We start from the raw sequence: 23,267 nt of genomic DNA on the forward strand, positions 1-23,267 counted from the left end.
CTCATAAATGTAAAGAAAGTAATAATGTATTTTTATTATGTATTTATCAGCGAACTTTGTGTGAAAGAGGATTCTTCTTCCTGTTCATTATTGATGGCAGTTCATCCTAGAGCCCTGAATAATTGGAAATTGCTTGCTTCCATTGACTTTGCCCCATGCCTTCACAATTTTAAACATTTCTACCAAAACAGCCTGTAATCTATATTGTTCCTCCAAATAAATGTTCTGATCTTTTTCAAGTATCGTAGTCAGCGGACATTAAGAGAAATCCCAAAGCAAAGAGCATTTCCTTCCCTATTTTTGTGAAAAAATTCTGTTACTTTCAAAAGTTAACAACCTTACTGTACTCATAAAATGCCCAAAGTTGAATACATGATAGTATTTCCAGAAGTTTCTGACCCCCTGTATTGTATCGACATTTCAGCCATAGTTGACACAAAGGACTCAAGAGCTGAGTCGTCTGCTTCCAGATAACTCTGGACAAAAGAAGACACCAAGATCCTTAATGTTAAACTAACGCTAATGATAAACCCATTACTACAGCCAGCCCTGAAGGTCTTCAACCACATACTGAACAAACCAGTTACTACAGCCAGCTCCACACTGTGTTGACTCTGACTCCAGCATCTGCAGACCTTGATATCCCTGCTAATGCTTTTACAGTTACTTCACCACATCATAGCGGAAACTCTAATGGGGGAGGTAAAGCCAAATAGTTAGCTTAATGCCCTTCCAATTAGCCCACTGAGGTGGGCCATCAGCACCAGAAACACTTTGGCCTTGTCACATGATTGAAATCCAAGCTTGTTGAATGGCTTAATTCTGGGATTCTAAGTGAGTTGCTGTTTGACCTTCAGAGGGAGAGCAAGACTTCCTCCATCTCAGCCTCCAAGTCGCTGGTTATAAGGAAGCTTACACTTGCAAGAATGGAAACTAATGTGCCTACATCACAAACAAAACGTGTATTCAACACTGACACCTAGAAAATTGTAACTCACATCAATTGATTTTTAAAGATACCAATGGATTTACCAAAACTTGTACTTTATAAGCTATTTCCTTTGCCATCCCGTTTTTCCTAATTTCCTGAGTGTTTGTTTGTGGATTGAGTATCGACTCAATTCCACTGCATTTTGAAAGTTTTGTTAACAAACTTTAAGCCAGAGGTTGGGGAAACTCTGTGGCCTGCGTCATTAAAGGACAGGATTGAAAAGGGGAAGGAGTAAATCAAATAATATTATTCGCTCTCTTGAGCTCAAGGGAAGAAAAGCAATCATAATTTAAATTCACCCCCATTCTCCTTTTGTCCATGACATAGGAGCTGGAGAAACATTAGATTTTTCAGAACTGGGCAGAGAAGTTATCCTTTTTGAATTGTCATTTGCTGTCATGTTTTGCTTAAATTTTAGTTTTAGTGGCATAAATTTTCAAACTTAATTGAAGTTTACTCTATTTAAACTCTTTAGTATGTGATAAGTACTTGACATGTGGATTGATATAATTCTGCTTTCTATTTTCATACACAATCATTACAGTCAATTGTGCATCCTCCTATCACATTCAAGAGGCAATTTTAATTCTGTCTGAAACAACAAAACACAGCACTAAAGAAGTCCATTTAGTTCACTATACGTAACTATAGGTTTGTGTTTTATGAAACACAGATCGCTTATTGAAACCAGAATTACAAAGAATGTTACAGTGCAGGGATAAGCCATTCAGCCCAAGAATTCCATGCTTCACACTGGCCTACTCCCATGTGAATCCATTTTCAAAGCATTTGTAACTGAAGCTCTACTGCAGTATAGCAGTATTGCAAGGTCATAGGAACCAACTTTTGGCTGAGATGGAATCATAGAGTTTTATAGCAATGAAAGAGGCCCTTTGGCCATTCACACTTGTTGGTCAAGCACCTATTTCTGCCACGTCCATTTTCCACAATTGTAATTCTTGAATAAAATCCTGCAAAGTCAGAAGAGTTGAAGTTTCATGACTCATGGGACGGAAAACATTATAAATATTCACAGTCATAGTGCAAACACATTTAGCAGTTCATCAGCAACAGCCATTAATTGTCTTAATGGTGCAGATTAACATACATATTCATCATCTTAAAGAATAAATAATAAGAACAGAAGCTCCAACAGACAGGCACAAGTGATACTGCAAGTCCAGTTGTGGATAATACAGTCCTGCTACACAATCACTCTATATCGGCCTTCACAATTGAGAAAGAGGAAACGTTAAACTTACTTTAATATCATGTCCACGCTCTGGTACTTTTGATAGAACACAGCTGGCAAATATGCTTTTGCTAACTAGTGAACATTTATTGACTATTTACATGACATGCAGATACAGACTTTAGCAGACCATGATTAAAACTTTAGCAATTAGCATTGTAGTTATTGATCATTGGAGCAGGCAGGTGGGACTGGCTTAGTTTGGGATTATGTTCAACATGGACTGGTTGGCCCAAAGGGTCTGTTTCCGTGCCGTATGACTCTATGACTCTACCTTCCTCCAAGACTTTCATTCTACTCTTAAACTATTTACATTCTTGAGGCTGTTGAGGTTGGTTGGCTCGCCGAGCTGGTTTGTTGTTTTGCAGACATTTCGTTACCATGCTTGGTAACATCCTCGGTGCAGCCTCCGATGAAGCGTCGGTGTGTTTTCCAGCCTGGTTTTTAAACTCTGGCGTCTGTTGAGATGGATTGCCTCACTTCCGCGTCTCCTTTGTAGTGGAACATATATGGGGTTGAGTTCAATGTGTTTATTAATAGCATGCTTCGTGGAGTGCCATGCTTCTAGGAATTCTCATGCCTGTCTCTGCCTAGCCTGTCCCAGGATCTTGGTGTTGTCCCAGTCGAAATGGTGGTTCTCCTTGTCCATGTGGATTGAGATGAGTGAGTATTGGTCATGCCTTTTTGTAGCCAGTTGGTGTATGTGTACTCTCGTTGTTAGTTTCCTTCCTGTTTGTCTGATGTAGTGTTTCTCACAGTCTCTGCAGGGGATTTTGTAGATGACATTGGTCCTGTCCATGGCGGGGAGTGGGTCCTTGGTTCGGGTGAGCAGTTGTCATAGGGTTGACGTGGGCTTGTGTGCCACTCTGATGCCCAGCGGTTGTTGGAGTCTTGTGGTGGCATGACCAATACTCACTCATCTCAAACCATATGGACAAGGAGAACCACCATTTCGACTGGGACAACAACAAGATGCTGGGACAGGCTAGGCAGAGACAGGCATGAGAATTCCTAGAAGCATGGCACTCCACGAAGCATGCTATTAATAAACACATTGAACTCGACCCCATATACATTTCACTATGAAGGAAGCCCGATAGTGAGGCAATCCATCTCAACGGACCCCAGAGTTTAAAAACCAGGCGGGAAAACACACCGACGCTTCATCGGAGGTTGCACTGAGGATGTTACCAAGCATGGTAATGAAATGTCTGCGAAACAAGAAACCAACTCGGCGAGCCAACCAACTTCAACAACCTCAACACCCACAACCCGAGCTACAAATCTACTCCAAATCCTTATTTACATTCTTACCCTATTCCTATTCACACAGTCTCTTGCATGAAGGTGTCACTATTCAACTGTGTTCTCAGTTCCCTCATAGGATGTATAGGATGTATACTCTCTACATGCTTCTACTTGGAAGTCACTGGCATCATCAGGCTGAGATTTCTGCTTTTTAGTCACTGACAAAAGATGTTGGGTGAAAGTTTGCATCTTCGTTGCTTTTGTCTCTTTCTACCAGACTGGAAAATGGTGAAGTTGCTAGTTGCTCCCATATGATAGAATAAAGCTCGATCAGCTCCTCTGAAGAATTGTATACCTGTATTTTCTACTAATGCAACAAAGGAAGAATGAAGTAATAGCTCATCTATGAATGAATTAAGTGAGAAGAGCAAAGAATATTATGATGAAGAATTGATGATTTCCCACTAATAATGTAGGAATTTCTCTTTCTGTAGGTAGTGGTTCTTCTTGCACACTCCTTTGGTGTAAATCTACTCCTCAGCAGCAACAACACATCTGAAACTTTAGCAGAATGCATGATTTCTCCAACATCAATGGTGAAATGAACTTTCAACTTGTGAGAAATTACTCTTTCTTGTACACTGATGGCACTGTTAACATCTGTAGTAAGCTACTCTGCAGTTTTCTGATCTTCAGACTTCATTGCAGACTCAACAATATCAGAAGGCATTTGTTCTATCACATTGACCTTGGTAATAGGCAGAATTTCTAGTTTCAGAAGGTCTTTATTTAAGGCAGTAGTTGCATCACATTATTGCTGCATTGTACCTTCAGCAGCATGAACTGACTAAATTGAACAATTTGTCACTTTTCTGAAAGCAAAGACATTGTGTTGAACCTTGTCTACACTATTTTCAAGGAGTAAATCAAGGGTTAGCATCTCTTTCTGTGCTAAATCATCAGTGTCAGTGGCATTTTTATTATCATGCTTCCTCACTGTTTCCTGAAAGAGCAGGTTGTGGCCGGTTACCTTCATCCTTGGTGCACCTCTTTCCCGTTTCCTCAGTTTCTACTGAAAGAACAATTCAATATCTCTAATTTCCTCCTGTGGTCATGGGAGTGAAGTTTCTTCAGTGAAGACTAATTCACAGCATGTTGAGTCAATTTGAATTTCTTTTGGGGAACTAGTAAATAAACAAGATTCAAAATTATATAAGTCTTCTCAAAAATGAACAATGCTGATCAGGAGGGACATACAGAGTATTAGAAATCTCTCTTCCATTATATTGAAACACAGCATGCTTCTACCCTCACACCTGCATTTGAATATCTCCTGCCTTATGAAGTTGGATGGAAGACAGTTGGGGGATTTTAAGCTTCAGACATGGTGTTGGTCTCAGAAAGAACACACACTCCAGCTTTTGTGTTTAGTTTAAAATTCATATTCTGGCTATAAACTGTGATAGCATCATATCGAGAATTGATGGCTGCCCTTGCAAATGGAAAGCTTTTTCAAGTGGTGTTGCGCAGGATTCGGTATTGGAACCCTTGCTGTTTGTTCTATATGTTAACAATTTGGATTTGAATGTGGGTGGCACAATTGAGAAACTTGAAGATGATGCAAAAGCTGGCCCAATAGTGGATACTGCAGAGGATAGCTGTAAGCTCCAAAATGATATAGGTGGAGTGGGCAGGAAAGTGGTAGATGGAGTTCAATTCTGATAAGTGCAAGGTAATGCATTTAGGGAGGTCAAATAGTAAAAGGGAATACACAATAAATAGGAATATGATGATAGGTGTAGATGAAGTGAGAGATCTGGGTGTGCAAATGCACAGGTCCCTAAAGGCAGCAGTACAGGTAGATAATGTTGTAAAGAAAGCATACGGAATGTTCTCCTTCATTGGCAGAGTATAGAATACAAAAGTAGGGATAGAGTCATAGAGTTATACAGCACGGAAACAGACCCATCAGTCCAACCAATCCAAGCCAACCATAATCTCAAACTAAACTAGTCCTACCTGCCTGCTCTTGGCCCATATCCCTCCAAACATTTCTTATTCATGTACTTATCTAAATTTCTTTTAAACATTGCAATTGTACCCACATCATCATTTTCACTGGAAGTTTACTCACACACAAAACACTCTGTGAAAAAGTTGTTTCTCAACTTATTTTAAATCTTTTTCCTCTCACCTTAAAGGTATGCCCCCTAGTCTTGAACTCCTCATCCGAGGGAAAAGACACCTGCCATTCACCTTATCTTGCCCCTCATTATTTTATAAACCTCTATAAGGTGACTTTTCAATCTCCTATACTTTGGTGAAAAATGTGCCAGCCTATCCAGCCTTTCCCCATAACTCAAGCCCTCCATTCCCAGCAACATCTGGTAAATCTCTTCTGAACCCTTTCTAGCTTAATAATATCCTTCTTGTAACAGTGTGTCTAGAACTGAACACAGTACTCCAGAAGACGTCTCACCAACATCCTGTACAACCTCAACATGACGTCTCAACTCCTATACTCAACATCATGTACAACCTCAACATGACGTCTCAACTCCTATACTCAACATCATATATAACCTCAACATGACGTCTCAACTCCTATAATCAACGTCATGTACAACCTCAACATGACGTCTCAACTCCTATACTCAACGTCATGTATAACCTCAACAGACGTCTCAACTCCTATACTCAATGTCATGTATAACCTCAACGTGATGTCCCAACTCCTATACTCAAATGTTTGAGCAATGAAAGCAAGAGTGCTAAATGCCTCTTAACCACCCTATCTATATGTGATGCAAACTTCAATGAATTATGTGCCTGAACCCCTAGGTCTCTCTGTACTACAACACTAACCAAGGCGCTATGTATAATTGTGTAAGTTGTGTCTTTCTTTGTTTGGGTAATAATGATGAAACTGTGTAAGACATTCGTGAGGCCACAACTGGAGTATAATGTGCAGTTCTGGTCACCACATTACAGGAGGGACATAATTGCTCTGGAGAGAGTTCAGAGAAGATTTACCAGAATGTTGCCAGGGGTGGAGAATTGCAGCTACGAGGAGAGATTGGAGAGGTTGGGATTGTTTTCCTTAGAACAGAGAAGTCTGAGAGGTGACATGATTGAAGTAAACAAAATTGTGCGGGGTAGAAAAGACAAGAGGAACTTGTTTCCCTTGGCAGTGAGTTCAAAAACCAGGGGTTATAGGTTCAAGCTAAGTGGCAGAGGATTTGAGAAGATGTGAGAAGAAACATTCTTAAGCAGAGGGCAGTGGATGTCTGGAATTTGCTGCCTGAGCTAATGGTGGAGACAGGGACGCTAAACTCTTTTAAAAAGTACCTGGATCTGCACCTTCAGCGCTCTAAGATGCAGGACTATGGGCAGTGTACAGGAAGATGGGATTAGAAAGGGCATCTGGGTGTCTTTGGGTCAGCATGGACAAGATGGGCCTAATGTACCCCTGCTGTGCTTTATCACTTCTATGGTTCTATGGATGTAAATAAGACTGCTGTTTAAAAATTTAAGACATTTAAGGCAGTCATAGAGCCATACAACACAGATGAGGCCCTTCAGCCCTGTGCTGACCTTACTACAATAATCGTACTTTCCAGTATTTGGCCCATAGCCTTGAATGTTGTAACATTTTAAGTACTCATCTAAGTAAAGGTTGTGAAGTTTCCTGCCTCTACTATCCTCTCCGGCAATCCAAATTTCCACCACCCTCTGGGTGTAAATATATTTCCTCAAGTGTCTTCTAAACCTCCTGCCCTTCACCTTAAAATTATGTCTCCTTGTTATTAACCATTCAACGAAGGGGAACAGCTGCTTTCTAACTACCCTGTCCATGCCCCTCACAATCTTATATGTCTCAACTATGCTCACCCCTCAGCCTTCTCTCCTTTAAAGAAAACAACCCAAACCCATTCAGCCTCTCTTAGCTAAAATGCTCCAAACCAGGCACCATCCTGGTGAATCTCCTGTGCACCCCCTCCAGTTCAATTACATCCTTCTACAGCATAGCGGCTGCGGAAATTCAGCATGTCCACAATGACTCTTACCAACTTTTATAGATGCACCATAGAAAGTATCCTATCCGGATGCATCACAGCCTGGTATGGCAACTGCTCTGCCCAGGACTGCAAGAAATTAAACAGAGTTGCAAATGCAAGACCAGCCAATCACAAAAACCAGCCCTCTTTCCCTTGACTCCATCTATACTTCTTGCTGCCTCAGGAGGCAGCTAACAGCATCAAAGACTCCTCCAACCCTGGTTATACTCTCTTCGAGCCTCTTCTGTGCAGAAGATACAAAAGTTCGAAAACACACACCAAAAGTTCAAGAACAGCTTCTTCCCCACTGTTGTCAGACTTATGAATAGACCTCTTGTATATTAGAGTTGATCTTTCTCTGTAGTTGTAACATTGTATTCTGTATTCTGTTCTATTACCCTGATGTACTTATGTAATAAATGATTTGTCTGGTTAGCACACAAAACAATATTTTTCACTGTATCTCGGTATATATGACAATAATAAATCAAATCACTACTCCAACTGTGGACAGCTCCAACATAACCTCCCTGCTACTGTAATCTACTGGACCACTGATAAGGCAAGTGTCTCCTATGCCTTCTAAAGTTGGCGGCTGCGGAGTAGTCAGCACCCGGGCTCTTGTGCCGGGTCTCGTCCATTCCGTCCACTTTTCTTGCCTTTTTTTTCCTTCTTTTCTCATTTTTTTTCCTTTTTGTTTTTTTTTTACCTACCTTCTGGAGACAGCTTCGTTGTGGAGGCAGTGGCGATGGAGTGTGGCAGCAGCTGGGCCCCAGTGCAAGCCCAGGCGGCGGTCAGCAGTGGTTGGCGGCAAAACAGCTGGTGAGCTCTGGTCGGACTTTGCCCAGCACAGGAGAGGCAAAGTCCTCCTGAGGAAAACTGAAAGAACTGCAGATGCTGTAAATCAGGAACAAAAACAGACGTTGCTGGAAGAGCTCAGCAGGTCTGGCAGCATCAGGGAAGAAAAATCAGAGTTAACGTTTCAGGTCCTGTGACCCTTCCTCAGAACCCTTCATCTCTATTAGGCATGCCCACCTTGAAGAAGTTCTGCTCCTCTCTCCGACATAATTTCCATTCTGAGTTCTAAGTAAGGGTCACCGGACCCAAAACATTAACTCTGATATTTTTCTTCGCAGATGCTGCCAGACCTGCTGAGCTTTTCCAGCAACTTCTGTCTTTATTCCTCCTTGGCAAAGCCCAGTGTGGAGCAACTGCAAGCCCATGGCTTAAGAAAGGACTGTAATGTTTAACTTCTAACTTCATTTCTTTATTTTTCTACTTTATACTAAGAAGAACTGTAGTGGTGAACTTTTAAAATTATTGATTTTTCTATTTTTGTGCATAAGATTTTGTACCTAGGTACCTTTGTACCTGAGATGGCACTGGGAACAGCGACATATGACACTTTTCCCTATACCCCTGCACCCCTGTACTTGATACACGTGACAATAAAACTTAAATTTAAAATAACTCTGAAAATCATCGTATTTATCTGTCCTCCCACCTTCAGGGATCTGTGGGCATGCACCCCAAATCCCTCTGTTCCTCTGAGCTCCCAAGTGTCCTGTTATTCATTGAATACTCCCAAGTCCTGTTACCTCTTCCAAGTACATCACATCACACTTTTCAGGGTTAAATTTGATCTGCCACTGATCTGCCCATTTGACTAATCCATCTATATTTTCTTGTAACCAAAGACCTTCTTCCTCACTATTAACCACCCATCTAAACTTTGTGTGATCACCAAACTTACATATCTTCTCCCAACATTCTCATCTATGTTATTTATATATATTACAATAAAGGATCCAGCACCGATCCCTGTGGTATGCCATTGAATATCATCCTGTCACACAGCAATCTACCAACAACCTCTGTTTCCTACTACTAAGCCAATTTTGAACCCAATTTGCTGAGGATGAGAAGACACACAGTTTTCTCTGAGAAAAAGTGATGGAAGCAAAGTCTCTGAATATTATTAAGGCAGACGTAGATAGATTCCTGATGAGCAACGATGTAAAATGTTATCAGGGATAGGTGGGCATGTGGAATAATGAGACCATGATCTTACTGAATGTCAGGCAGGCTTGTGAAACCATGTGGTCTACTCCTAGTCCTGATTTGTATGTAAGAACAGGGGAATTAGTCACAATGTCATGAAGAATACTTGTCCCTCAATCAAATCATAATAATGACTATCTGGTCAATTTCAATTTATAGTTCTGGGGAGTTTGTTGCGTATATATTAGCTTCTGCATGACAATAATTCAAAAGATGCTTCATCATACAACATGGCTACCAAATTGGCTAAGTGGTAGAATGACAGTGATTGAATGGCACTAGGTGAGATGCTCATTTGGAGATCGTGTAATGGTCCGAATGGCCTTCTTCTCTGATTGGCTGCAAAATCCTTCGCGATGTCTGATATTGATGAAAAGCGTTGTATTAGTGCAAGTTATTATTTTTAACAGGACAAGTCATACACTCAAAAGCATGAATCTGCTGTACTGGATGAAATGAAACAGACAAGTCTCACGCATTTGCCTACCGATGACGAAAAATATGTAAAATACGAAAATGTGAATATGCATAAGCAAATATAAGCAAAATATTTAAATATAAAGATGCAATTTTTGAAAGAAAATCGCGGGACTGTGTGGTTGTTGCAATCAGTCCATTGTATGTTATACTTTGCGTATGCTGCAAAGGCGAATGCAGCGTAATTGCCATAATGCAGCCATGAATAGGCGGAACTGTCCAGGGCCCAGCCAATGGAAGATGAGACACTGCGAACGCCAACGTAAAGGGCGCGGCACTTTGATGGACAGCCGGACGGAGCAATCAGTACTAAGACCTCTGGCTGGGGGGAAGCCGTACGTGATGGACAGGGGAATGGACCAATCGTCGCCAGGATCCGGCGGGAGTGGGCAGGCCAAACGGGCTGCCATAAAAAGCACCGCGCGGCTGGCAGAGGTGCACTTTGCGCTTCTCGGTCTTTTGTGCTCGGTGTAGTGGAGGAGGAGTCGTGGTTTGGGATACTTTTTTAAAAAAAGCTACTAATAATTTGACCCCCTCAAAGCAACCAGTATGAGGGAGATCGTGCACGTTCAGGCTGGCCAGTGCGGCAATCAGATCGGGGCTAAGGTGTGTGCCTGGAATGGTTTGGGCGGAGGCGGCGGTTTGGGCCTAGCTGCGGTACAGCCAGCTGCCGCGGGTTTGCAGCAATGGCCGCCCCGCAGCGCCACTCCCTGATTGTGCTGCGTGTGTTTTGGGGGGGGGGGCGGTGTGTGTGTGGAGGGACATGGGATGGGCCGTTCCGGCTACTGCGGGGAGCCCGGCTCCAACTGGCCTCGGTCACTGAGCTCGGCGGCTCCGGCCTGATCCGCGGGAATGCTCCCGTCTGTTGAGGATTTTTGTTTTAGGGGCAGCACCGTTAACGTGCATCCGGCATCTCTCTAATGTCGCCTGTACGTCTAACGGCTCTGTTGTTTCTGGGGTGACTAATCCCGTCAGAGCTTCCTTTTTCTAATGGGTTTGTTAATTTAAATCGGAGTAACGATAATTTTGATGATTGCAGCGAGAAATGAAAAGGTATCATCTTTAAAATGGTGATTTTTAAATTTGATTTTTATCAACGATGCTGGGAACTACAAAGGCGAGGGCGCCTCCCTTTTTGTGTGTGGGTTGGGGGGGCTTCATCACCAGCATGCGGTTTTACGGTTTTTTTTTGTAAATCAAACGTGTTGCAGTTTCCGGATGGGACTCCTCCCCTTGTGGAGGTTTGAGCATTCATTTAATTACAAAAAAGAAGTTGACGCCTTCATTTGGAATTTTTTTAACACTATGATGCTATTCTTTTTTCTTTTCCCTTAAGAAACCCCTGTCTTTATGAAAATGTTAGCTAATGAATTGGGGAGGAAGACACTGTCAAACTTGACAATGACGGCAATGTCTAATCGGATGCAGTATCCACCCTCTTGCAGGTGGATTCTTAACTGTACATGCCTCATGAAGATGACAGCCTTCCCACCTGATCGACCACCATTTTGGTATTTGATGCCTATTATCTGAAACATTGCTAACAAGTGTCCCAACATTTCTTCTACCCACTTTAATGCTTGCCCTGTGTAGAACCAAACTAAAACTTACTATGAGTTTGTCTTTTTTTGTCAGACCTGGTGTTTAAGGTTTGGAAAGATGTGGTGAACTTGCTGAATCTAGCATTGGTAGATTGAGCTGTGTGCTGTACTGAACACTGTTTGTTTTCCACTAGAATATTAACTTGACTTAAAGTCACTAGTAGTAACTAGTCTAATATCTAGATTTTTTTAAATTTTATTTTAAAAATGTTGAAGAAATGAGTTTCAACCACAAGCTTTTAGCTTTCCCCTTGAAAGGGGGACTTACGGTATGAAGAAAGAACATTATTCTTCAGGACATACACAGCTACTTATTTGAACTGTAGTTATTGTAATGAAGTGCACTTCAGTTTACCACAGTGGTGTGGAACAGATATCTAGTCATGGATTTGGGTACTCTGTTCTTGGCCACTGCCTGTATCAAGCCTGTGCCATTTTGCAATGTCTTTGCTAACAGCTTGTGGGATGGGAATTACCTGATACCAAAGATGAGGAAATGCTGATTTTCAACTTCTGCATTTTCTTGACTTGTAATTTAAAGTTGATACTATAAATTGAAAAGGTCCTCAAGTACTGAATAGTGACTGCAGATATCATCTTTGTATAGAAAATTGAGTTTTTCCACTTAAATCTCAAGTCAAAGACCTGATCACTATTTAGATTGTATTTTGATTCTGTGGAATGGTGCTTGCACAGAGTACAGCCACAAGCTTAAAGCAGCAAATCTGAATTGGCCTTGACTTGTTGAGTGTTAACTTCTTTGATTACTAACCCACTTGAGTGGGATGGAGGAAATGATTGTGGTTTGAAAGGGTCTGTTGCAAGGAAGCAAAGCTTATTACATCACATCAGAATTTGTGACCTTTCAGTGTTAAACTACAGGTAATAGTGGATTTTTATCACTCTACTTAACATTGAACTAATTGAGTTGTCATTTAACTGCTACTTTAGATGTTTCAGAATGTGATTGGTTGCTTCCCTTGACAAAATTCTGCTGGTGTACAGTCACTGAAATCTGACATGTAAAAGGAATGATGAGCTTGGCATTCAAATTTGACAGGAAGCAAAGAAGGCTGCATCCTAGAAACATACAAGTTCTGCTTCTATTGTGAAGTGATTATAGAGAATGTGGATACAACATGGCAAACTGTCCTGACTTGTAGTGGTGGGTTGATAGATTGTGTGCTGAACAGATTTAAGAAAATGGTTCCAGGAAACAGGAATGAGAGAATGTAGACTTTATTAAAAAAAATAGTAAGAGGCTCTGGATGTGAGCATTTCAAAACAAGCTTCAAAGCTAAAGTAGCTATTAGAGAGCTGTTGGAAATCTTGGCTGGGGTGGTGAATTCTGAACTGTTCTTAAATGAAGCAAAAGAAATACTGAGTAGACAACCAGAGTCAGCAGTGTGCTGGTTTGTGAAGAGTTTTGTGACATTTAGATTCCTAAATTTGGAGCTGACAGAGACCAGCACAAGTCTAAAGACATTCTAACTTAGTGTGAGGATAGCATAAATGTCCCAATTTTGGTTGGGGTGCAGTTTGCAGCAGCATTGGATGGGGTGGTTCTAGGAGTGAACAGAAGACCTAGTTGAAAGGGGATAAATGTAGCTCTTTATGCAAGGTACACAAGACCATAAGATGTATGAGCAGTACACCATTTGGCCCATGAAGCCCACTTTACCACATGAGTAAAGCTGTGGTTGTTTCTTTAAATCATTTTCTGCCTTTCCCCTGTAATGTTTGATCCCTGTATTGATTGAAAAATTTGTCTCAGCCTTGCATATACTCCATATCCACAGCTGTCTATGGTAAAGATCTCCATTGATACACAAAGAAACTCATCTGTCTTGAATGGGTGACTCCTTATTGAGAGTTTGCCTTCTGGTCCTAGACTTTCCCACAAGGGGAAACAATCTTCCAGCATCCACCCCTTTAGAATTTTGTATTTGAACTAGCTTTTTCACTTATGCATGAGGACACTGAAATAACTTTAACTGCAGCATAATAAGAGCATGAATAGACCATTAGCCCCTCCAAGTATGCTCTGCCATTCAGTGAGGCCATGTTATCAGATCTAAAAACATATCTCTTGATACTTCTGAGTAACAATTATCTCTACTTAACATCTAGTCTAACATTGACTGCTTGTGGAAGAGTTCCCAAAATCTGTTTTTGTGCAGAAATGCTTTCTAACGTATGGTCTGGACCTAATGCTCGGATCATGTCCCTTTGGTTTGGGAATCCCTATCAGTGAAAATAGTTTACTTTTTTATCCTGATCTTTCCTGTTAATATGCTGAAGACTTTGATCAGATCACCCCTTAACCATCTCTCTTCTAGAGAAGAGAAGCCAAATTTGTATACTACTGCTCCAAACATAACCTCTGAATTCCAGGTATCATTGTTGTAAATGTACACTGTACTCTCTCCCAGACCAATATCTTTCCTAAGGTATTTTCTTCCCCACATTATTTCTATCGGCCAAGTTTTTGCCCTTATCCAATCTGCATCCCTTTGCAGACTGTCATTATTATCTTTTGCCTTATTACTTGGTCATCTGCATACTTGGCAGTAGCATGTTTGCCTAAGTCATCACATTGTAAATGTGCCAGAACTGAGCCCTCCATATGGTAGAAGGATTGAAATGAGATGATCTTGTACAGTCTCAATGAAGTGTAAATTTTGAATAGTGAATTTGAGTATGGAAGATGGAAGTGACCCTTTCCAAGTAGTAAAGTGATATTTGCTAAAACAGCCTCAAACATGTTTAGGCATATTTTGAAATTGTGTACTAGCACCTAGATAAGTGTGCTGTACATAAACAGTTTACTAAGACTCCAGTTTGCCAAATATGCCAAAATCAAATTCTGTGGCATTTTGAAGTGTTACCAACCATGTTGAATGCTGCTTGGAACTACACTGTAACAAACTTCATTTAAACCAATGTGGCTCTACCCATTTCCTCCTTTAGGGAGCAGAAAGAAGGCAAAGTACCTTAAATCTGAGCTGGCTTAGGATCAAGTTTTCTTCCTCAACTAGCCTGCCTCGTGGTTACAACAGTAATTCCTTAACATGATGGTGACTTGCTCATTATTAGGCTGCACAAGCTTTCTCTACTGGTAGTTGTCCTTTTTGCTCTTTCTCTAGAGAATCCTTTCCAGAGGATAGAAATAGTTTTCATTGTTTCCATTTAGTGTGCAGATATTTAAAAGGTCAGTGAGAACAAATTGCTGTCTCAATCTCATACTGGTGTGATGAATTACACCAGTACAGAGAAACATACTGTGACCAAGGCATTTCAAGTTGGGGGAGCAAGTGCATGTCCTAGTAAAAAGGGTCCTGCATTAGAAAAATAGCTGTGCTAAAACCAGCTTATCCATTCAGCCTGGTATTATAATTGTAGACATGTATTGGCCCAACATTGAGCCTTGTGTTTTACTCTTTCTTTAGTTTTGGGAAGTTATCAGTGATGAACATGGCATTGATCCCACTGGAACCTACCATGGTGACACTGACCTGCAGCTGGAGAGGATTAATGTCTACTATAATGAAGCTTCAGGTACTACTCTATGCCTGTTATCTATTTGATTTGAGCTTACTATCTAACAGTAATCTAACTCTACAAACTTTCAAACAGGTGGCAAATATGTGCCTCGTGCTGTCCTTGTGGACCTGGAACCTGGTACTATGGACTCTGTGCGTTCTGGGCCGTTTGGTCAGATCTTCAGGCCAGATAACTTTGTGTTTGGTAAGTGAAGCTTGTGTAAATAGCTGAGACTGCTGGTAGCTCTTGTAATAAGGTTACTGGTCTCAACTAGTCAGTCATGTGCTAAAATTTCAGTTGCCTCTAGATGGATAAAATTCTCTCTCCTGGAGAAGCTGAATGGTACTCCACTAGGCTTGTGGAATATACCACTTTACTTAGCATTTACTGTTAACCTTTGAATACAAACAGGAATTATTCTGTTTTGACATGGAGGTGTCATTCCATTTTCAAGCTCACCAGGCTTATGACTTTTCATGTATTAGAATACACCTTGACTTGCTTTTTCTCTTCCCTGTTGATGCTTGCTTCACACTTCATGTGAAGGACCTCATTTGTGCTGTCAAGCATCAGGCTAGGAATATGGCAGTGAATAACTCCTCCTGGGTCTCCAAAGCCTGCCCATCATACACAAATCAAGAGTGTGATGGAAGACTCATCACTTGTCTGATGGGTGCAGCTCCAACACTGTAAGCTTGACACCATCCAAGACAAAGCAGCCTGCTTAATTGGCATCACATCCACTTCCTCCATGGTTTCAGCAGTATGTACAAGATGCACTGCAGAAATTCAAAGGTCCTCAAACGCACAAGATCTTCTAGATGGAAGTACAAGGGTAGCAAATACATGGTAATACCACCCCTTGCAAGTTGGTCATCCTTTCTGACTTAAATCTATTGCTGTCTCTTCATGCAAGTCAAAATCCTGGTATTTCCCCATCCCTGCCCCCTCACCAAGGGCACTGGGGGTCAACCAACACAAATTACACCAGTTCAAGAAGATAGCTTGCTACCACTTTGAGGGCAGTTAGGTGCAAACAAAATGCTGGCCAGCCAATGACTCCCATGTCCCACAAGAATTTAAATTCTGACCTTGTATGGTTTCAAGATTTAATGAAATCAAATTTTTTGCAACAGTTTGCTTAAAAGCTGAACCCTGGCTAGCCTGCCAAAGGATTTTCACTTACTCAACTCTTCCACTACCTTGATGTATAAAATTGAACAACTTAATTAGCTGCATCTGAACTATTAGTGGTGGAAATTGCTGTTGCCCCTTCTGTATGAAAGCTGTACCCACAATAAAATTTTAATTTGCACACTTAATAGTGTTGGCTGAAATATAAAACTAACTTTTTTAAATTGTTGTAAAATGTAATTCACCAAAAACATGGCATCCTTTGTTTCAGGGCAAAGTGGTGCTGGGAACAACTGGGCCAAAGGTCACTACACAGAAGGAGCTGAACTGGTTGACTCTGTTCTGGATGTGGTGAGAAAGGAGGCAGAGGGGTGTGATTGCCTCCAGGGATTCCAGCTTACCCACTCACTGGGTGGTGGTACTGGCTCTGGCATGGGCACACTCCTTATTAGTAAGATCCGTGAAGAATACCCTGACAGAATCATGAATACCTTCAGCGTTGTGCCTTCACCAAAAGTGTCAGACACTGTAGTAGAGCCTTATAACGCAACTCTTTCTGTGCATCAGCTTGTAGAGAACACAGATGAGACCTTCTGTATTGATAATGAGGCTCTGTATGACATTTGTTTCCGAACCCTCAAACTCACAACTCCCACTTATGGTGACCTGAACCACCTTGTGTCAGCCACCATGAGTGGTGTAACAACCTGTCTACGCTTCCCTGGTCAGCTCAATGCTGACCTGCGTAAACTAGCAGTGAACATGGTCCCCTTTCCCCGTCTGCACTTTTTCATCCCAGGTTTTGCTCCTCTCACCAGCCGTGGCAGCCAACATTACCGTGCCCTCACAGTACCTGAGCTTACTCAACAGATGTTTGATGCCAAGAACATGATGGCTGCTTGTGACCCCCGACACGGCCGCTACCTGACCGTTGCTGCCATTTTCAGAGGCCGCATGTCCATGAAAGAGGTGGATGAACAGATGTTGAATGTCCAGAACAAAAACAGCAGCTATTTTGTTGAATGGATCCCCAATAATGTCAAGACCGCTGTCTGTGACATCCCACCTAGAGGCCTCAAGATGTCTGCCACCTTTATTGGCAACAGTACAGCCATCCAGGAGCTGTTTAAACGCATCTCTGAGCAGTTCACTGCCATGTTCCGGAGGAAAGCCTTCTTACATTGGTACACTGGTGAGGGCATGGATGAGATGGAGTTCACAGAAGCTGAGAGTAACATGAATGATCTGGTATCTGAGTACCAGCAATATCAGGATGCTACAGCTGAGGAAGAGGGTGAATTTGAGGAGGATGAAGAGGTTGCCTAAGCAGTATTGTGGTCAGAGCTAAGAATTTCATTGAGACTTGTCTAATGTCTTTTTCTTCCTATACTTTACACTATTCATGTGTTCTGCATTTCTATCTTAAACTGTATAAATTCAATTGTAGCCTGGTGGTATCTGCAGCATTGACTTGTATAATTGGAATCACTGTATACATGTGATACTTGTGGGTTCTGTTAATCTTCTCCCCTTGAAATAAATGTCCCTTCTTGGAGGGAGGAGTCCTGGCAGTTTCCCCCAGCTAAGAAATTACTACCAAGTCTGCCATATTGGACCTGTTCAAGGAAAATTTGAGTTGGGAGGTTTGATACAGAACCTCTGACATACCTACTGGGATACAGATAGCCAAGCCAATTAAACCTGGTCTTGCTATCTGAGTAGAGCTTCTAGTGGAGACACTGGCTTGTCTCAAGACTGACTGCCTTTTCATCATGAAATAAATTTTTACAGTCCATAAATTTTATCCACAATACTTTAAGGAGTATCATTTTGAGACATCATGAATTTCTGGCCAGACTTCAATCTTGTGAAGTGAAATTATGAAATATGGATCAGTGCCACTGTACTGATGCAGAAGATTTTCCATTGCTACTATACCTATTCAGTAGGGTTGCCACAGCCCTGTTTCTTCTCTCCAACTGTATGTCAACCTGTGAATTGGTCAGAATACTTTCTGAAAGCTGTTTGCATTTTCCTAATCTTAAAGATGTTTATGCTCAGCAACCAAATTCCAGCTGTGAACCTACCCACTCTAATATTACTGCTTTTTCTAGAAGTGGCAGCCCTAGTGTTGTAAAGCAGACTCATTTCCAAACTTCTGCAAAGGTTGAAAGTAACTGCCAGCACTCCAGGCAGAATGTGCAAACATCATGTTTTGTTGGCAACTTCATCAGTGTCAATATCTAAATTTGAGCTGTTCAACTGATGTTCTGAGACCTTTGTATGGACACTGCTCCTGTAAAATAAATCATGTTTGACCATTAAATTAGCACAGCACAATTTACCTTTGAATTGTTGTTATTTGTGATCTCTTGTGGAAATGTTAGGGCAGCTGTTAAGATGCAAGAACATGGGAAATTTTGCACTGCATGAAGGAAAATAAAGGCTGTACTTGGGTTAGTCTATTGAATTAGACCCTTCTGACAAGTTGTACCATTACCACACTAATCATGGTTTTCTTTGCTAGTTCCCTTCAGAGTAAGCTTTTGTGAATTCTATCATGTGGTTGTATTTTCCTCACTGTCCAACTATCACATTCCAGTTCTTAAATTTTCATGTCACATTATTTGTTTCATTCTAACAAATACATTCCAGATATCCTAGAGCAGCAAGTGTTGACAGCTCCTGGACAGAGGTCACAGTCCAAAATGTCTCTGGTTTCAGCAAAATGTTTGGCTCTGGTGCCAAAGTTGGTGCTTTGTAATAGAACAAACATTATCTTAAAGTCAGTTAGGGACTGTGCCATTGCATTAAACAGCACTACCTAAAACTATTGTCTTGCTGTGGTATGCTGCTGCTTTGCAAAGTGCAGACTCCAGCTGGTTTATTTGCTCATCCTGCTTTAATATATAAAATTCCATCAAGAGTCCAAAAGAGCTGTTTCCACCATAGACTACAAATAATACAGTACATTAAGGAAAAGACTAAATTCCTATTTACTCACTAATAGTGCAGGGACTACTAGGGTTAATTTTACACAACCAGATGCAACTAGTCTGCTTGGGGAAAACAACTTACATTCTATGTAAACAACAAGAACTAAATATTAATCTAAATACTTCTAAGTAATCATTTTTGTAAAGTCATTACTGAGAAACAACTGCAATCCAAGCTGAGCATCATTAATCCAGTCTTCTCCACTTGAGAATAGCTATGTCTTAATACTAACCAACAGCCAGTACATAAAGCCACATTTAGGTCTCAAATTTTACTCCTCTGCTTGCTAACTGGCAAGAGGCATTTTAAAGTAAGCCATTTACCCTGCAACCACTTCTTTGTGCTGTCCAGTCTTTAGTAGGAAACACTAAAATGTGCAAATTGGGTTCAGTTGTGCAATCCAGAACTGAACTCCTGCAGAAAAGTTAGCATATGCTCTCCTACCTAGCAGAACAGGTGTCAGCCTGGATTGAAATATTTTCAGGTTTCTTTGGCTCCAAATACTGCGTTCCTCCAGAAGGAAGCCTTTAACCTGGTTATGCCTTTCTCCAATAACAACCAAGTACTTCTTTGCAGTCAAGAAAGTGTGACAAAGCCTTTAGTTTGGATACAGGATACATTAGAAAATCTTTGCCATTTATCAATCGATGTGTTTTGGTGAAAGGAATCATTCATGCTTGACTCAAATTTATTGAAATACATCTAGTGCAGAAAGAGGCTATTCAGCCCACCAAGTTTGCACTCTCCAAAGAGCATCCCACGCAAATCTACCTCAACTACCTAATTCTGCATTTAGCATAGCCAAACAATCAGCATATCTTTGGAGTGTGGGAGGAAACTAGCACATCTGGTGGCAATCCATGCAGACACTAGGAGAATAAGCAAACTCCACAGTCACCCAGGGCCACTCCCTGGCGCTGTGAGGCAGCAGTGCTAACCACTGCTGTTTGCATTAGTTACTTCCTAAAGATCATCTAATGTGAATGAAGGGGAAGTTGTAAGTGTGACTTGTATATCCAAAAAGTGCATGAGAAGGGCTATATCAAAGGGTATTATACAAAATAAGGACGCTAAGGTGTATGACATAGGATTGTTAAAGCATTGTATAAAATAGATGACTGGATCATGGTTTTTGTATTGGCAAACTCAACTAGTTGAGTGCCATGGGGATCAATGCTAGGGCCTCCACTCCATTCATTAAAGTTGATGTTTTAAAGATAATGGTTGCTAAATTTACTAGTTAAGTTAAAAACAAATGGGCAAGTAAATTGATGACCTGTTTGAGTGACAAAGCAGGTTTGATGGGCCGAATGATGTATTCCTGCTCTTTCTTATGCTCCTGTCAATGAGCATTTTCCTAGTTGAATGTGACCTGAGGTTTCTTCTACAGTGTCCTTAAATTTTAACCAAGTGCTGTTGTATACTGTTAGACATTCCACTTACTGTAATTGTTCACCTTCACGTTACATAAATATATTTATTATAAAAGGGAGACCAGATGGTTCTACGACAGACCACCAAATAGCATGAATGCACTGGTGAGGCAGCATTGCCAACCACAGAGCCACTGTGCCACCTTCAAGTCTACCATTTTATTGACGTATAAAGGTAACTTGAATATGTGCTAAGTAGCAGATTTTGATTTGTACAATACATGGAGCACAGATGACCAAAAGCTTGGTCAAAGAGTTGTATTAACTGATAGGCAGAGAAGTTCAGGGAGGGAGTTGTAGAGCTTAGTGTCCAGGTAGCTGAAGGCATAGTTATGAAATTTGGGGATTTATAGACCAAAGTTGGAGGTATGCAGGGACCCTTCAGGATGGTGGAACTGTAGATAACAAAGTTGTGGTGGAAGCAAGCCCGTGTAGAGATTTGAAAATGGAGAATTTTAAAGTGGAGTCTGGATCAGGAGCCAATGTTCGTCAGCGAGCACAGGGTGATGAGAGATAATTCCTCCTTATCTGTGTTTTAAGTCTGCAACCCTTCAGTCTAAAATTATGACCTCTTGCTCTAGTTTGCCTCTCTTTCCTTTGTCAATCCTGTTTAGTATCATATACATAAATTAGATCTGTCATCCTCTAAACTCTGGCGTGAATAGTTCTAAACTGCTCAGTTTCTCCTTAGGAGAGAAGCCTTTCATCTCTGGAATTAGTCTAGTGAACCTTCTGTGAACTACTTCCAGTGCAATTACATACTTTCTCAAGGGGACCAAAACTGTATACAGTACTCCAGATGCACAGTCACCAATGCGTTGTATAACTGCAACATCACTTTCCTGGTTTTATACTCCATTCCTTTAGTATTAAATGCCACAATTCCATTTGCCCTCCTTATTACCTGCAGTACTGCATACTAACTGGTGACCCATGCATGAGGACACACAGATCCCCCTGCACCAAAGTATTTTGAAGTTTCTCTCCACTTAAAAGGTAAATTGCCTTTTTATCTTTTTTGGTCATATTGATGGCTTTTTTATAATGTCCTCATCTTGTTTTTCACAATTTTAACCACAAATTTCTCTCTCACTCCAACAAACCACCTTTGACTTTATCAGTGACATTTCCTATTTACAAGAGCAATTCTCTCAGTCTTCGCCTGTGGAACAGTGTAGCAATGATTTTTGCATTTGAGAAACTCTGATTTTATCCATTACTTTTGCTTTCTATTTATGTGGCAAGTCATGAACAAGAAGGACTTGCATTTATTTGACACCTTTCAGAAGTAAAATGTCACAAGCACTGCTATTATTATCCCAGTTGATGCTAATACTTGATAAACCAGATCCCAGAGTGAAACGTGACTTGATAGATATAACAAAGTGCGCAGCTGCAGAAACACAGCAGATCAGGTAGCATCAGGAGCAGGTGTGTTGACATTTCGGTCTGGACTCCTCTTCAGAAATTGGGAGGGGCAAGGGAGCTCAGAAGTAAATAGTGAGAGGAGGGATGGTGCTGGGGAAGGTAGGTGGGATGGTGATAGATTAGTGCAGGTAGAGAGCGGTGAGGATTGGACAACTATGTCGCACGAGTGGATAGGTGCGATAGAAGATGGACAGGTTGTGTCAAGTCAATGAGGGGGGGATGAGGCCCAGTTTCATGGGATGAAACTGTAAAATCTGCGTTTAGGCCATTGGACTGTAGGCTCCCAAGGCGGAATATGAGGTGCTGCGCTTCCAGTTTGTGAGTGGTGTCATTGTGACACTGGAGGAGACCCAGGATGGACATGTGACCTAGGGAGTAGGCAGGGGAGGGGGAGTTAAAATGGTTCGTGACCGGATGGCGTTGTTTGTCGTGTACAGAGTGTAGATGCCCTACAAAACAATCTTTGAGTTTCCGCTTGGTCTCACCGATGTAGGGGAGGCCGCAGCGGATACGGTAGACTTGATAGATAAGTTGGTTAGTTACTGAACATATTCATTGCTCTTAACATTCTTTAATGAAAAGAACATAAGTTGATTACATAAAAGAAAAATATCTATAAATGTGAGAATTTAGAAAGATCTTAACATAAGCAGCAAAACAAAGTTGTTTTCAGCGTAATCTTTTATAGATTTTCTCGCAATTAAGTTTCACTTTATTAACTCTAAATTTCTTACTTAACTGATTCCTTCCAGTTTTGAAAGACTGCTTTCCAGCTTTGATGACCTGAATTCCTTTCCGGTTTTCATGGCCTGAACCTCCTTTTAGTTTCACATCATAGAACCCTACACTGTGGAAGCAGCCATTGGGCCCATCAAATCCATATTAACCCTCCAAACAGCATCCCAATCAGACCCACCCCACTACTCTATCCCCGTAACCCACTAGCCTGAACATCCCTATTTTAGTTCTGAGATAATAGGAACTGCAGATGCTGGAAAATCTGAGATAACAAGGTGTAGAGCTGGATGAACACAGCAGGCCAAG

At 41.2% G+C, this 23,267-nt stretch overlaps 1 protein-coding gene across 1 annotated transcript; it reads left to right on the top strand.

The window, feature by feature from the left end:
• The first annotated feature begins 10,490 nt into the window (after positions 1–10,490).
• LOC109937237 (tubulin beta chain-like) lies at positions 10,491–18,717 on the top strand. The gene is made up of 4 exons (XM_048621235.1): positions 10,491–10,693; positions 15,138–15,246; positions 15,325–15,435; positions 16,637–18,717. The coding sequence occupies exons 1-4, from the start codon at positions 10,637–10,639 to the stop codon at positions 17,689–17,691; spliced, it is 1,332 nt and encodes a 443-aa protein (XP_048477192.1). The 5' UTR covers positions 10,491–10,636; the 3' UTR covers positions 17,692–18,717.
• The last annotated feature ends 4,550 nt before the right edge of the window (positions 18,718–23,267 follow it).

This window comes from Rhincodon typus, unplaced genomic scaffold (genome assembly GCF_021869965.1).
Source record: "Rhincodon typus isolate 14 unplaced genomic scaffold, sRhiTyp1.1 hic_rhity00000168, whole genome shotgun sequence".
Taxonomy (NCBI): Eukaryota; Metazoa; Chordata; class Chondrichthyes; order Orectolobiformes; family Rhincodontidae; genus Rhincodon; species Rhincodon typus.

Excerpts from the sequence above, each read along its gene's own strand:
- LOC109937237 (XM_048621235.1), top strand. The coding sequence starts at position 10,637 with ATGAGGGAGATCGTGCACGTTCAGGCTGGCCAGTGCGGCAATCAGATC. Across the intron at positions 10,694-15,137 it reads GCAATCAGATCGGGGCTAAG|TTTTGGGAAGTTATCAGTGA; the intron begins GTGTGTGCCTGG and ends CTCTTTCTTTAG. Across the intron at positions 15,247-15,324 it reads CTACTATAATGAAGCTTCAG|GTGGCAAATATGTGCCTCGT; the intron begins GTACTACTCTAT and ends ACTTTCAAACAG.